The sequence below is a fragment of the Phyllostomus discolor genome, chromosome 11 (assembly GCF_004126475.2).
Source record: "Phyllostomus discolor isolate MPI-MPIP mPhyDis1 chromosome 11, mPhyDis1.pri.v3, whole genome shotgun sequence".
Classification (NCBI taxonomy): Eukaryota; Metazoa; Chordata; class Mammalia; order Chiroptera; family Phyllostomidae; genus Phyllostomus; species Phyllostomus discolor.
In genome coordinates this window covers 68,057,395-68,073,459 of record NC_040913.2, presented here as the reverse complement: position 1 = coordinate 68,073,459, position 16,065 = coordinate 68,057,395, and the positions used below count along the sequence as shown (strand labels likewise).

The following is a 16,065-nucleotide window of genomic DNA, read 5'->3' as shown; positions in this document are numbered from 1 at the left end:
CCACAAAAGGAAGAATTTGTTTCATGAGCTTTAAAGCCCCCTTTAGCCCTGAAATTCTATTTTGTCTCTTGAGCAGGAATTAGAGAGTTTTAACACTTTGGCAAACATTGGTACTAAAAAGTTTGTTCTTGTGCCATTAGAAGGCAGGTACAAGATGGAACAACTGCTAGAAAAATTCTAGCCATTCTAGGATTCTGACTTGAGTGTTTATATTACCAGAAACTACCTTGTGCTTTGTATGCCATGTTTCTGTACTCAGAAATTAAATACTTTATACCGATGCCATTTACCAAGATTGAAAGGACACTTTCTCCACTAGGTTTTCATGTCGTAGTTCCTCTTCACTGAGTTTGGGATGCTTTGGGAACACCCAAGTGCAGCAGACACGTGGATCTAAAGTTCACAAGAGTTCACCTGGGCTGAAGATAAACCCATAAGTTCACTCCTATTTAAAAGATAAGATGAGAAAGACAGGAGTAATAAGAAGGATTTCCCAAAGGAGATGGGAGAAAATTCAGAAGGCTATGTTGTGTATCACGGAAAATAAGGAAGAAAATACTTGAGAGTATTCTGAGTGCTGCTGAAAGGTGAAGAGATGCAGGAATATTGAAAAGTGGTCTTGAATTTAGCACTGAAAGAAGCAGATGAATTTATTGTAATCAGTTTTTGTAGAGGAGTAGGGCTGAAATCTAGATTGCCTGAATTGAAGAGAACAGATTAAGTGGAAATGAGAGTTGCAGAAACATGTCTCAGAAACTTGGTTTAGGGCTCCAAGATGGCTGCAGAGTATCTATAAGTTTCATCTATTTGCTCCCAGGCCCACACCAGACTTGCAGCTAAACCGCAGAGCAATCAGCTCAAAAATCCAGCTGAGTGTGAGTGAGAGCATGTATGAGTGAATGTGTACTCGGGCAAGTGTCTGGGCATATGTGAAAGTGTAGCCTAGGCTCTCCTGGTAGTGCAGCAGCAGCTGCTGCTGCTGCTGCCGCCTCTGCCCAGACCAGAACCTCTGGCAATGCAAATTTGGGGTGAGAGCCATTTTGAGGAATTTAAAATATCCTACCCAGGAAGAAGCCTGCAGAAAGTCTGCACCTGGACGCCCACACTTGTCTCAGTGCCCTCCACCCTGGACAGAGCCAAGCTCCCCTCCAGGAACCAGGATCTGGAGACTAAAGAACTTACGGGGTAGGGGGAGCTGTTGCCTCCCCACTCCAGGGAACCATAGGAACCATGGGAATTCTGAATGGGCAGAGTCTGACTGAGGAGCCTGGTGGCAGAGACCACCCTGGGAGCTCAGTAGTGTAGTTGTGGCAGCTAGTGGTGGGAGCCCAAGGCTGACTCACTGGAGGAAAGGAGCAAGGGATAGAAAACCTGTTTGAAAAAACTAATGACAGAAAAGTTCCCTAACTTGGTGAGGAAAAAAGTCACACAAGCCTAAGAAATACAGAGAGTCCCAATTACAATTAAAATGGTAAAATTTGAAGACAAACCTTAAAGGCAGCAAGGGAGAAACAGCTAGTAACATGCAAGGAAGCTCCAATAAGGCTATCTGCTGATTTCTCAATTGAAATACTATCAGTCAGAAGGGACTGGCCAGAAGTATTCCAAGTAATGAAAAGCAAAGACCTGCAACCAAGACTACCCTATCCAGCAAGGCTCTCATTTAAAAGGAAGGCAAAATAAAGAACTTCCCAGACAAAAGGAGGCTGAAAGAGTTTATTCCACCGATCCAGCCTTGCAAGAGATGCTAAAGGGACTGTTAGAAGAAAGAGAAGGCAAAGAAGAAATGAAGAGAGAGAGAGAGAGGAACACAGATACAAAGAGGGGGAATGGTAATAAAATAAGTACCTATCAATAATAACTTTAAATGTAAATGGATTAAACACTCCAGCGAAAAGACATAGGGTAGCTGAATGGATAAAAAAACATGACCCACATATATGCTGCCTACAAGAGACCCACTTCAGAACAAAAGACCTACACAGACTGGAAGTAAAGGGATGGAAAAAAATATTCCTGCAAATGGACATGAAAAAAAAACTGGGGTAGCAATACTTATATCTGACAAAATAGACTTCAAAACAAAGGCAATAATAAGAGACAAAGCAAGTCACTACATAATAGTTAGGGGAGTAGTCCAACAGGAATATATAACCCTTATAAACATATATGCACCCAATATAGGTGAACCTAAATATATAAAGAAAATATTTGAGGACTTTAAGAAAGAGAGAGATAGTAATACAGTCATTGTAGGAGATTTTAACACCCCACCATCAACAATGGATAGATTGTCCAAACCAAAAAAAAAAAAAATCAACAAAAATATTGCAGAGTTGAACAACTCTCTAAATCAAATGGATTTAATTGATATTTATGGAACATTTCATCCCAAGGAAGCAAAATACACATTGTTCTCAAACCCACATGGATCATTCTCAAAGATAGACCACATGGTAGGACACAGAACAAGCCTTAACAAATTCAAGAAAATAGAAATTATATCAAGCACCTTGGATCACAACAGCTTGAAACTAGAAACCAACCCCAAGGGGAAAAAAAAACCTCAAAAACATTCAAATACATAGAGGCTGAATAATAGGTTAGTAAACAATGAATGGGCCCTGGCTGGTGTAGCTCAGTGGATTGAGCATGTGCCTGTGAACCACAGGGTTGTCAGTTCAATTCCCAGTCAGGGTACATGCCTGGATTGTAGGCCAAGCACCCATTAGGGGATGCTTGAGAAGCAACCAGATGTTTCTCTCTCTCTCTCTCTCTCCTTCTCTTTTCCTCTCTATAAAAATAAGTAAATAAAATATTTAAACAATGAATGGTCAACAGTGAGCTCAAGGAAGAAATCAAAAAGTATCTGGAAACAAATGAAAATGAACACAGTACAACACAAAACCTATGGGACACAGCAAAGCCAGTACTGAGAAGGAAGTTGATAGCAATACAGGCTTACCTAAAGAATATAGAAAAATCTCAAATAAACAACCTAACCCTACATCTATAAGAACTAGAGGAACAGCAACAAACAAAGCCCAGAGCAAGAAGAAGGAAGGGAATAATCAAAATCAGAGTAAAATTCAATGACATAGAGACAAAAGAACAATTTGAAGATAAGTGAATATAGGAGCTAGTTCTTTGAAAAATAAATAAAACTGACAAACCATTCTCCATGTTCATCAAGGAAAAAAGAGAGAGAACCCAATTAAAATCAGGAATGAAAGGGGAGAGGTAATAGCTGATACCACAGAAATACAAAGGATTTTAAGAAATTACTAAGAACAGCTATTGGCCAAGAAATTGGACAACCTAGGCAAAATGGATAAACTTCTAGAAACATTCAGTCTTCCAAAACTGAACCAGGAAGAAGCAGAAAACCTGATGACAACTAGCAAAACCAAATCAGTAATCAAAAAACTATCGACGCACAAAAGCCCTGAACCAGATGGTTTGACAGGCAAATTTTACCAAACATTCAAAGAAGAACTAACACTGATCCTTCACAAACTATTCCAAAAACTTCACGAAGAGGGAAGATTCCCACAACTCTTTTTATGAGCCCAGTATTATCCTAATCCTAAAACCAGGTAAAGACAAAATGAGGAAAGAAAATTACAGGCCAATTATCTGATGAAGATAGATGTGAAAATCCTCAACAAAACACTAGCAAACCAGACCCAACAATGCATTAAAAAGATCATACACCATGATCAAGTGGATTATTCCAGGGACACAAGGATGGCACGATATTCACAAATCAATAAATGTTATATACATCACATAAACAAAATGAAAGACAAAAATCACATGATCTTATCAATAGATGCAGAAAAAGCATTTGATAAACTCACCACCCATTTATGATAAAAACACTGACCAAAGTGGGAATACAGGGAGCATACCTCAACATAATAAAGGCCATATATGAGAAACCTACATCCAACATCATACTCAAGGGGCAAAACCTAAGTGTTTCTCTTAAGATCAGGAACATGACAAGACTGTCTGCTCTCACCACTCTTACTCAACTTAGTACTGGAAGTTATAGCCACATCGATCAGACAAGAAATAATAAAAGGTATCCAAATTGGAAAAGAAGAAGTAAGACTGTCATTTGCAGATGACATGATAGTCAACATGGAAAACCCTATTGGTTCCACCAAAAAAACTGCTCGACCTAATAAGTGGTTTTGGTGAAGTAGTGAGATACAAAGTCGATATTCAGAAATCAGTGGCATTTTTGTACACCAACAATGAACTATCAGAAAGGAAATCTAAGAAAAAATCCCATATACTGTAGCAACAAAATAAGTAAATAAATAAAGTATCGAGGAAAAAACTTAACCAAGGAGGTAAAAGATCTTTATTTAGAAAACTATGGAACACTGAAGAAAAAAATTGAGGAAGATACAAATAAATAGAAGTACATACTCTGTTCATGGATTGAAAGAATAAACACCATTAAAATGTCCATACTGCCCAAACCAATCTATAGATTCAACCCAATGCGTATTGAAATACCAATCGCATATTTTGCAGATCTAGAACAGATACTTCAGTAATTTATATGGAACCCAAAAAGACCTCAAATAGATGCAGCAGTCTTGAGTAAGAAGAACAAAGTTGGAGGGATCACAATACCTGATATCAAACTATACTACAAGTCCACCATAATAAAAACAGTCTGGTACTGGCATAAAAACAGACATATGAATCAGTGGAGCAGAATAAGGAGCCCAGAAATAAACCCATGCCCCTATGGTCAATTAATATTTTACAAAGGGGTTACAGACATACAGTCGAGTAAAAATAGCCTCTTCAATCAGTGGTGTTGAGAATTGGAATGGTACATGCAAAAAAATGAAACTAGATTACCAATTCAAGAACACACCAGAATAAACTCTAGATGGATAAAAGACTTAATTGTAAGTCATGATACCATAAAATTCCAAGAGGAAAACATAGGCAATAAAATTTCAAATATCCCACGTGGCAGTACTTTATATGATACATCTCTTAGGGCAAGAGAAATAAAGTAAAAGATAAACAAGTGGGGCTACATCAAATTAAAGAGTTTCTGCATGGCTACAGAAACCATCAGCAAAATGAGAAGGGAACCATCTGTGTGGGAGAACATATTTGCCAATGATACATTGGAGAAGGGTTTAATCTCCAAAATATATGAAGAACTCACAGGACTCAACACCAGGGAGAACAAACAATCCAGTTGAAAAATAGGCAGTGCTGGGGTGCGGGAGAAGATGGCAGGCTCCACAGGTATTGTAGATGATAAGATTTTCAGCGATGTTAGCTTTGGGGAAATATTTTAGTATACTTCGGGTCAGAGCAACTAATAAAGGAAATACTATTTTAAAAGTGACCTTTTATTGAAGTTACAACTTTAATTAGTGTTCTTGATGTTTGAAGTCGACTGTGCTTATAATGAAGCTATAACTCTATAAGAATTGTACTCAGTACCTATAGGTTTTGAAAATTTAGTAACAAAATGGTGCATTTATTTAAAAAATGGACAGATGATCTGAACAGACACTTCTCCAAGGAGGACATCCATAGGGCCCATAGACTTAGGTAAAAATAATCAGCATCACTAGCCATCAGAGAGATACAAATGAAAACCACAATGAGATACCACCTCACCCCTGATAGAATGGCCATCATTAATAAATTAACAAACAACAAATACTGGTGAGGATGTGGAGACAAGGGAACCCTAGTGCACTGTTGGTGGGAATGCAGACAGGCGCAGCCACTGTGGAAAACAGTTGAAATTTCCTTACAAAAATTTAAAATGGAACTGCCTTATGACTCAGCGATTCCACTCCTGGGATTATACTCTAAGAATCCCAAACCACCAATTCGAAAGAATTTAGGCACCCCTAGGTTCATAGCAGTGCTATTTACAATAGTCAGGTGTTGGAAACAGTTGGACTAAGTGCCCATCTGTGGTTCATCTACACAGTGGAGCACTATGCAGCCGAAAGAAAGAAGGAATTCCTACCCTTTGCAACAGCATGGGTGGAACTGGAGACTATTATGCTAAGTGAAATAAGCCAGTTGGTAAAAGACAAATACCATATGATATCAGTTATAAGAGAAATCTAATGAACAAAGTAAACTAATGAGCAAAACAGAATGGGAGACATGAAACAGTGAATAGACTGACAGCTGCCAGAGGAAAGGGGGCAGGGGGAATGGTGGAAAGAAGGGGAAGGGAATAGTTAAAAAACATGTATGAATGACCCATGGACAACAGGGCAGGGATGAACTGTGAGAGCAGAGAATGGGGCAGGATGAAGGAGGGCAAAGGAGGAAAAATTGGGACAACTGTAATAGAAAAAAAACAAGATTTTTTTTAAAGGAAGGACGGTTCTCTTCAAATTGATGTTTCTCTTTCAAATTGATGTTTCTCTTTCAAATTGATGTTTCTTTTTCTTTTTCTCCCTCCCTTTGTCCCTAAGAAAAGCAATAAATTAAAAAAAACGTCCTCAGGTAAGGATAAGAGAGAGAGAGAGAGAGAGAGAATGAGAAGGAGAATGAATGAGGCTGAGAAACAAAGGTGAGAACTGAATGGCGGAAGTGGGATTGGGAGAGATGCGCATGCTTGAAACCAGTTAGAAAGGAGACATTACCACAGAAAGGGAAGGTATCAGAACCAGTGCCAGAGGCTTAGCCTTGCAGAGATGGGACACTCCTTCCATTTTAGGGAAGATGGCAAAAAGTTAAAGAAGGCTCGTGAGTAAAGGCTCTGCTGAACCTCCAGGGATGAGCAGTCTTCAGTAGCATGAATGTGTCCTGTTGTTTAGTCCACTAGTGTCGAATTAGTCACATTCAATAGGGAAGGCTGTGAGGTTCCTGGGGGATTGCACCTGTGATTAGGTTAGTGCTAGCATCTCTTTTTAGATACCCCAGGGGCGGGCCCAGTCGTAGACTCTCATCTCCCAGCCACGTGAATTAGTCCGTGGAGAACACAGGCGACCTAAATCACACCCATCGGTATCTTTTCAAACTGGAGCTAGGAGAAAGAACTGTTGCTTTCCTCTTGTTGAGAGAGACAAAGATGTAAACGGGTGTTGCTCGTCGTGGACACCTTTCTTGTGTAGTAAAGAAACAAGGAGTAGAGATGTCCAGGGTGGAAAGAAGAGACGAGTTGAGAGGAAAGTGGGGAGAGCTTTAAATTCCTGTGTCCCTGAGCCCAGCTCCATCCATTTCTCTTGATGGTTTGGCTACATGAACTAGTAGGTCCCCCTTACCCTTAAGATAGAGCTTATTAGGAATTTGTGTTGGGAACCAAAGAAACCTTAGCTAAAATATGGTGTATGAATGTGGAGAAGTCAGAGTGGGTTCAGCCAAGGGCTACAAGTACAACAGGAGATACTAACAGGGCTGATCATGAGGTGACAAAGCACAGGGGCTACACCGCACAGGACAGGCAGTGATTCCCGTGACCAAGAGGAACCCAGGGAGCTCAATCCTTAACTAAGTAGATAAAAAGATAGGAAGTTGTGGTAAGGGTATAAGAGTGTTGGATGCATTTGCAAAACAAATTTTGATTTCTTAAGAAAAAAAAGAAAGATAATGGATCACCATAAAGCTCCAAAATGATTCATAAAAATGTATTTATAATTTTGCTGTTGAAAAAGTTAAGAATACTATCTACCTTTTATATCTGTCCTCTTATATACACAGAGGACTTGACTTACAATTTGGCAAGTTTGCTGAATTTCACAAGATACTTTATAATCAATTTTTATTGTACCATATGCAGCTGATTGAGTAACAAAAATTTTCTAATTTGGAACTCTATCTCTTTAAGCAAAATATTCTCATGTTAGAACTTAGCTATCATTTTCAACTATGTTTATGAACACTGTTTTAAAAATCTTTAGCACATTGTTAAGTTACTCTGGGTAGTATTAAGTATGATAGTTTACAAAGAACCTTTAATGATCAGTCTCTTTTCAGTTGTAGTTTCTCAGCCCATTATTACTTGTGGGTTCAAATGGCTCGTACAAGTCCTAGAATCCATTCGAAAGGCATTTATCCAGCTAGAGTCTCTTGATTCCAGAGTCACTCTCCCTGCACTCCTCTAACTGCAGCCTCATGAGACATTAGCTCTGTAACGGGTTGTTAAGGTGTCTTCAGGAAGTTTGAGTCCTTCAAAAAGAGCATGTAATTTACAGCATGGTTTTTGTGCCTTGATTTACCCCTTATTTTAATCTACTGTTTTGTCATTTTTGTATTTGAGGACACGCATTACCATGTCCTGATAATAATGAAATGCATCCTGATTTTTATTGCTCCCATGATTATCCGGTAGTTAAATTGACTATTGCAGCCACACTGAAGAATTCCCAGAGTCTGTCAAGATGCTGGCTAAGGATACATGGATTGAACCTTAAATAATATACAGTCTGTAACCTGTGTAGATTTTAACTAAATTGGGAAGTGCTTTTGCTGGAAAGGGGACTCACTGCTGGCGTGCAGTCTTCTGTTTACACACGTGCAGACCATCTCCTGCACCTGGACAAGGCAGCAAGAAAGGCAGAGATGAAAACACAAGGCATTTCTCCCTCTGCTCTGCTACCTGGGAAACGGTCTGAACCTGCCATTTCCTCTTTCAGAGACAAGGGATTGGACGGCACCTGATCCCCCACCTTTCCCTACCTCAAAGTAAAAGAAGTCTTCGCTGAGTCTAATAGGGCCACGTCCTTCTTGGAAGACAAATGTTTCAACTTCTGACTGGTGTTATTATGTCCCCAAGCTGCTGTTGTGACTTTTGTCTTAGATATGCATTTGTGTTTTTCTTTATAATACCTTACTCAAAATTAAGAAAGTCGAGACGTGGAATGGCATTTTCTTGAACCATTGTCATAGTGGAACAAGGTGATTGCAAGTACCCTTACATGTGATACCAGAGCTGGGAGACTCGGGGGCAGCCCTATGCTGCCCTGTCCTTGCTGTGACCGAGGCTCTATAGGGGATTTCTGTCCCCCCTCCGCCACCTCACACACGCCGGTGTCACACCAACTGTAAAGCAGGATCATAAAGTTAGACCAGGAAAAGCTGCTTCAGTCGTTGGTATAGAAACTCTGAAATTATTCTAAGATTTTTTTATAATCTGTCTCTAGTGTTCTTTCTATGTATCTTGCTCATTAAGTTGTGAAAATAGTTATATTTACTTCATTAATGAAAAAGGTGTGAGTACTCCAATATCTAAACTAGTGAAACTATGAGACCATAAGAAAAGTAGAGGACATGGTCTAATTTTAATTATGTCCTAAATAGGATATAAATATTATAGTAATGTTTAACTGTCGTAAAATGTAATACAGTAGTGTGTGTTTTACTTATAAAAGAACTTTTTTTTTTTACTTTGTGAAAATGCTGTTTCACAAAATGCTGCTTGCCCTGTGCCCACTCGCCACACCTGTGTGTCCTCAGCTCTGCAAAGGAAGACCAGCCTGGAGGCTGGGGGGTCACCTGCTGACTCCCTCAAGCCTTTTGGCTTTGGTCATTGTCTGAATTCAAAATGTGGAATGGAATGAAGAGAATAATTCCATCTTGTTTTCTCTCTTTTCAGGCTCTGTACAACTCAATCAAGAATGAGAAGCTTGAATGGGCTGCGTAAGTATGCTGGATGTCAGCCTTTTAATAAATAAGTGATCAGCTTGCTCTTCCTTATTGTCCCCTGTGTGCCTGAGAGGCGACCCCAGAGGAGAACCTAATGTGCATGCACACTTCTCATTTCGCACAAGTGTCTCAGCTACTTTGTACAAAACCTTAAGTATCCTTGTCTTTTTCTTGGTGCCCAGCATGCTCTTTTTCTTCTTTTAATCTGGTTGTTATGCTTGTAGGCAATTAATTTTCTTTTTCATGTGTTTTTAAAAATAGCACTTTAAAAGGAAATCTGATAAAATCCCATACATTCCAAAGTCCAATACAAATGATTTTGGTACCACCCACTTACTTTAATTCTCTGCCCTATCATCATAGACCAAGGTTTCCAATCCGATTTTCCTATGATACTAGATACATTGGGATATTGATAGATAAGCCTGAGAAATGATAGATTAAAATAAGCTAAAACAATGTTTTTAACTATCCGACCTCTAGAGGCATATACAATGCCAGTATATATTGTCTGTCTCCAAGGGAGGAGTGCATTGAAGTGTTTCCCAAGCCTGCCTGACAGTAAAATGCAGGGTATCCAGGTACACACTTTGGAGATACTGTTCCAGGTTAATTATGCATAACTCTGTGTAGACCAGCGATACCTACCATTCTTGTGAAATTTTCACTGATCAGTGTAGCAGTTAAGAATTTAATCTTTAACAAATTAAGGAAGAATCTGTACTAAACTTTTAACGAAGTCAGAAGTTAGGTCAAATATGTTTTTTATTTAAAACTACGTGTGAATTTTGTTTTGATTTTTCACTCATATGAAGCACTCATAAATGCTTTTCCACTCCGTGGCCTAACATAGCAATCTGCAATGGACTTCTTTACAGAATCGTAACACGGGGGTAAATCTTGTCCTTTCATATGCACATTGGGGAAAAGTGGTTTACCAGTTGACTGCATCTCACATGTAATGCTAGAAAGAACAGAAACTATCAATACCACTCGAATTGTTTCCACTAATTGTAAGATCTTATGGTACGGTTTTAAATTAGGGGTTCAAAGATTAAGTTCAGACTGTAATATTTACAAGTGTATGTGATGGTTTAGGTATCTGTATATATACACAAATAGCATGAAATTCACTTAAAGACAATGTATCATTTCAAGGAAAATGCATTAAAATATAAATTAATGTTCTAAGATCCAAAGTGACTATTTCTGGACTTATCTCTTTTTAGTGAAAGTGGGTTTCCTAGAAAAATTCCATAAATATTGAATAATATACTTAGAATCTTGCTGAAATAGTAAAAGCATGTCCTGGCCTATATAGAATATACTCTAGAGAAAATTAATAAAAATGAAATATTATAAGCATATTCACACTGTTGAATTTGTTACAGTAGGCTTTATATGTGGTTATGTGTAGTGGCAATTTGGTACAAGAAAGCTTGATCTTGGGCACTGTCCATGTGTGGGCAGTAGGAGTTTACCCGAGAGCTGGAAGCTTCTGTGGCTATCTTGTCAACAGAGCATCGTGTTCCAAAGGCCAGATCTCAAGTCAGATTGGGTTTGAATGCCAGCCCAGCTACAAGATGCTGCTACAAAATGTGTAGGATAATGTATACTCACTTGCAAGGGAGGTATGTTGATGTCGATGTAGAGCCTTGGAAGATATCAAATTAGAGAATCATGGAGTGGTATAACTGGAGGGACCTCAGAGGTATTTTGGTCATTGGTTTTCTGACTGCATTCCTTGGAGCCCTAGGGACCCTCGGCCCGGGCATCGATGTGAGCGAGGGGAAAGCGGAGAAAGGGGAGGGTGATGGGATTCAGTTCTGCCCCCCACAACCATCCTGCCTCCTTCAGCTGACCAAAGCAGCCCAACTGCTGTCTTTTTAAAATACATATTTGGAGTTCTAGGTAGTCCTTCTCTTTTTAAAGGTATCTGTACTTAAAAAAATTTTTGAAAAGTACTACTTCAGTCCAGTGTTCTCATTTCCTATATGAAGAAAATGAACTCAAGAAGCCTTCATTAACAGGTCAGGAGCTACAGTGAGCGCGGTGGCAAAGCCAGGGTTTGTCCCCCAGCGCCCCGGCCCCCACAGCAACACAGGTTGCCTCGCTTCGCTGTAGCCCCATTCTCAAGGTCTGTGCTGGGCAGCGACCATGCCTGAAAGTCTGCGCCAGCGTTCGATGCACTGTGAAGTAAGAGAGTTTTATGTTACATTTTTAGTCTCATTAAATGCTCCTAGAATTACTAGTATTCTTCCCCCAGGCGAGTTAGGTAACCAAGATCATTCATTCATCTATTCCAGTCTTTAGCAGCTGCTTCTGTGTCTGGCCCAGTGCTGTGCCCTAGATACAAATATGAAAAGACAGGCTCTCTGCCTAAGGAGACACAGCGTGGGGGTGGGTGGGCAGGGGTGGACTGTACAAAGGGGAAAACACACATAAAAATTGTAGGGAAGGGTGCCATTAGCTAAACTGCCTGCGGAAGGTCTCAGCTCCCTCGTGGAGGACAATTACCATTTCTTCCCCAGACCCTTTGCTCAGTCATTCATTATTCATAAAGCATCTCTTTGTTGAACCACTTTGTGCTGGAAATTTGGGGAGAACAAATGTATGTAAGGTACTAAGCCATTTTCCCTGGCCTAAGAAATTTTGCAGTTTAATACAAATGATGAAATAAAAGGTAAGGAGCAGTTTGTCTTTGATGGGGATGGAATGGGGTGAGGTGAGCAGCAGTACATACAGGAGCTTCTGACTTGTTAGAATTGTTTAAAATGTAGCTGCATGAGGATCTTCAGAGAATCTAACAAAGAAAAGAGAAAATGAGTACAGTATTACTTATTAGGAAAATAAACAGTCTTATTTATTGCCATTACTATACAATAGTGTTTAGGAGTTGCAATAAATCTTTCTTTCCCTGATTTTTAAAAATATTAAAAATGTATGTATCCAGCCTCACTTTAATTAAGACACAATGAAACCGGTTTTAAATCATGTGCCTCCAGGCTCTGCCTTGCCTGGCCCCACTGCCCCCACCATCTGGGGTGCGGCAGCATTTGCTCTGCTTCTCCTGATACACAGCTGTTCTCTTACCTCCGAAAGAGCATTTCACAACCTTGCATCATGGAACAGCCTTTGCTATTTTATATTACCCTGTAACTCATTTTACAGGAGGAGCAGTTTAAAATCTTTATCACCTTTGCTCCTAAATTAAATTGTTTTCTATCTGCCCTTGCTTATCAAATTGCCCTGGTTAATTAGGTGAGGTGGTGGAACTTCGGGATCGTTGTCTTTCAGGTCAGGTGTCATGAAACCCCAGAGCTTTAAAACAGATGTGGTTTTAAATGACAGCAGTCCATTGTTTGGTTTCTTGACCTTCTTTCCTGTTTCGAACTTTCATTATGGCTGGTCTTTCCAGGAAACCAGTGCTGTCCATTTGTTGGCTGGTTTTAGGCGGTAGAGAAGCTCTCCCAGTATCTCCGCCCTCTTCATTATCATTATTTTGTGTGTTGCTGCCTGTGAGTGAGAGTGCATAACTGTGTTCACATCTGTGTGTATTGTTGGAGAATGATAGTTAAAGGCAGTGGAATAACTAACACTTACTATTTCACGTGGTACTTTAATTCTTTATCCAATCCAAGGGTCTGGCTCTGAAATTGACAACTGTTTCCAGAGTCCCTTTGCTACGCAGTCTCTGAAAAAAATTTTTTTTTCAAAAATAGAAACTTTTGGCATCTCTGGGCCACACTAGAAGAAGAAGAGTTGTCCTGGGCCACACAGTAAATACACAAACACTAACAAGAACTGATGAGCAAAAAAAAGATTTTAAGTCAATGTACAATTTTGTGTTAGGCTGCATTCATAGCCATTCTAGGCCGCACACGGCCCGTAGGCCGTGGGTGGGACACCCTGCGAGTTAGAACTTCCTTTCGTTACTCAGTCCCTTTTCATATTTTATGTAACTCAGTGTTGACTCTAATTTTATTTTAGATAATAGTACATATCAATTGAAATGTAGTTTCAGTTGTTGCTCTGTAGAAAATGGCCATCTCAAAAGATAGTTTTAGTTCCAATTAAGAGAGTTTTTCTCTTACCTTGGGTTGATTTAGATGAGCCACCTTTAGTTATGAATGTAATTTATTGCCTTGCATTTAAGTTTTCTTTATCATTTAAGTTATCATTATCATTTTATTGTAATTCTCTGTGATTTTTTATTTGCCAACATCAGAGCCCTCCAGGAAGAAAAATTGATATTCCCTCTCTATACTTTTTATATTTGAACTTGTATCCTAAATAAAAGGGTGCCTCTTTGTGTTATCTTAAAATATTTTTTTACCTTGAGCTAAAATTATTTTATTTTCACAAAAGAAGATAAATCATGGTAATACATTTTTATAATGAGTTACTTCCATTAAATAACTTTATCACCCTGATGCCCTGGTGAGTCCAGATATATGTGATTGTTCGTCAGGACAGTGTTTCTTAATAGCAGATTTAGATAAATGAGAACTTTCTTACTCGAGTCACTTTGGATCAAGATGTTTATGTGATATTTTGATCTAAGAAGTTCAAAAGTAACTCTCATTTTAATCTTCCAGATACCCCACATGTAGGTTGATAATTACTACTGAGAAAACTGAGACAAAAATAAATCGCTAATAAGTCAGACAATGATGGTAGACATAGTGAATATATTCAATATATAAAGAAAAACTTGAGTGTGTGGGCAAAGAAGTAGCAGGGTTGGCTTTAAGAGTTATTGGTAAAAAGAGAACTAACCATGGAAAAAACTAATAAAACTGAGATATTTAACTATAAAGAATTAATAAAACTCCATCTTTATTTGAGATGTTCATATTATTAAACATTTTCTACATAGGCATTGTTCATCATTAAAATACTTTAAAAATAGAGCAGTATTTAACATTCCCACCATCATTGCTATACTCATTTATTAGGTCTTGGTAAAATAATTGTAGTGTTAATATTAGCGGGAACTTACACATTCAGTAGACAAATTTAGGAGATAGTCTATATGAATATTAAGTCAGGGTAAATCTAAATATAGATAGTGGATGTGTAAAGGATATTATTAGTTTGATTGTTCTGTTTATAAATTGAGTGAAATGCAATGAATACTAGATAAGGAAAGAAAAAGAAAAATTCTCTAATTATGAAAAAATGATCATTAACTTGAAGGAGATTTTGAGCTGAAGAATTCACAACCCTTAGGCATTTGTTAGCTACATGTGACACTGAACATGGGCCAGTGTCCCGGATGTGGGTGTTAAAGGAAGGAAAGAGGTCAGGCTTTAGAATTAGGAGAGATTGTCTCACATAGCTCAATGACATACAGTTTTATTAAGAATCCCAATCATGCCCTGGGTGTTAAAAAAAATCTAAATCATACCTCACACTTAACGTTTAATTTTTAAGTACCTGTTCTTCTCAGCCATCTCAAATATGCTGAACTTGGGTATGTAAGTAACTGGAAAGAACTTGCCATCCAGTTCTTAGCTTTAGAAGGGTAAGTTTTGTAAAAAGTTTGCTTTCCATGTAATTGGCATCTCAGTGCTGCAGTTGTAATGAATACTTAGAATTTTTCAGGACTTTATTGTTATTACAGGTTTAATATCTACAAAGATGAGGATGAAAGTGGTATAATTTATAGATATTATATCTTTGCTTCACATTATCTTTAACTTCAAAATATGCACAGCAGACAGGTTGGTGAGCAGATGGAATGTGATTATAATGTTAGTAGCCTACTTGTCCCAAAGCAATTTTAAAAAAGATTTTGTTTATTTTTACAGAGAGGGGAAGAAAGGGAGAAAGAGAGGGAGAAAAAACATCGATGTGTGAGAGAAAAATCATTTGCTTGCCTCCAGCAAGCCCCCACCCTGGGACCAAAGCTGCAACCCCAGCACATGCCCCGTCCCAGGAATCAAACCTGCGAGCTCTTGGTTTTCAGGACAATGCCTGACCTACTGAGCCACACGAGTCAGGGCCCAAAGCAATTTTAGAATCACTGAGGTGCAGTGAATTATGGAGGCCGGGATGTTAGAGAGGTGGTTTTTTCTCTCTAATTTGCTGATGATTTTGAACTTCATATGTTAGCCATTGTTAAGCCTTTGATTTTTGTTAAAAAATGACACAAGAAGAAAATATAATAAATATAATTTCTAAATGAAGCATAATATGCATGCAGTGGCTAATACAGTGCCTTGAATATTTTAGACAGCAGTTGTTTGGATTCCAGTGAGCATTTTTAAGTGTATGTTCTGATATACACATGTGCATTTTTAGAGGTGAGAAAATTTCACCTCCTGTCAATCAAAGTGGAGGAAATTATTTTTACTTGCCCATTAAAAATTCCCTAGTGGATCTTTTGGAAATATGTAATGT

General features: G+C 38.6%; 1 protein-coding gene across 2 annotated transcripts in view; it reads left to right on the top strand.

Moving 5' to 3' along the window:
- The window catches only part of PSD3 (pleckstrin and Sec7 domain containing 3), a 536,273-nt gene that overhangs the window by 430,728 nt on the left and 89,480 nt on the right, over nucleotides 1-16,065 (top strand). For both annotated transcript variants that reach the window (XM_036011513.1, XM_028526436.2), the window contains one exon: nucleotides 9,611-9,654. In XM_036011513.1, the coding sequence (XP_035867406.1) occupies nucleotides 9,611-9,654 (44 nt within the window). The remainder of the gene's footprint in view (nucleotides 1-9,610; nucleotides 9,655-16,065) is intronic.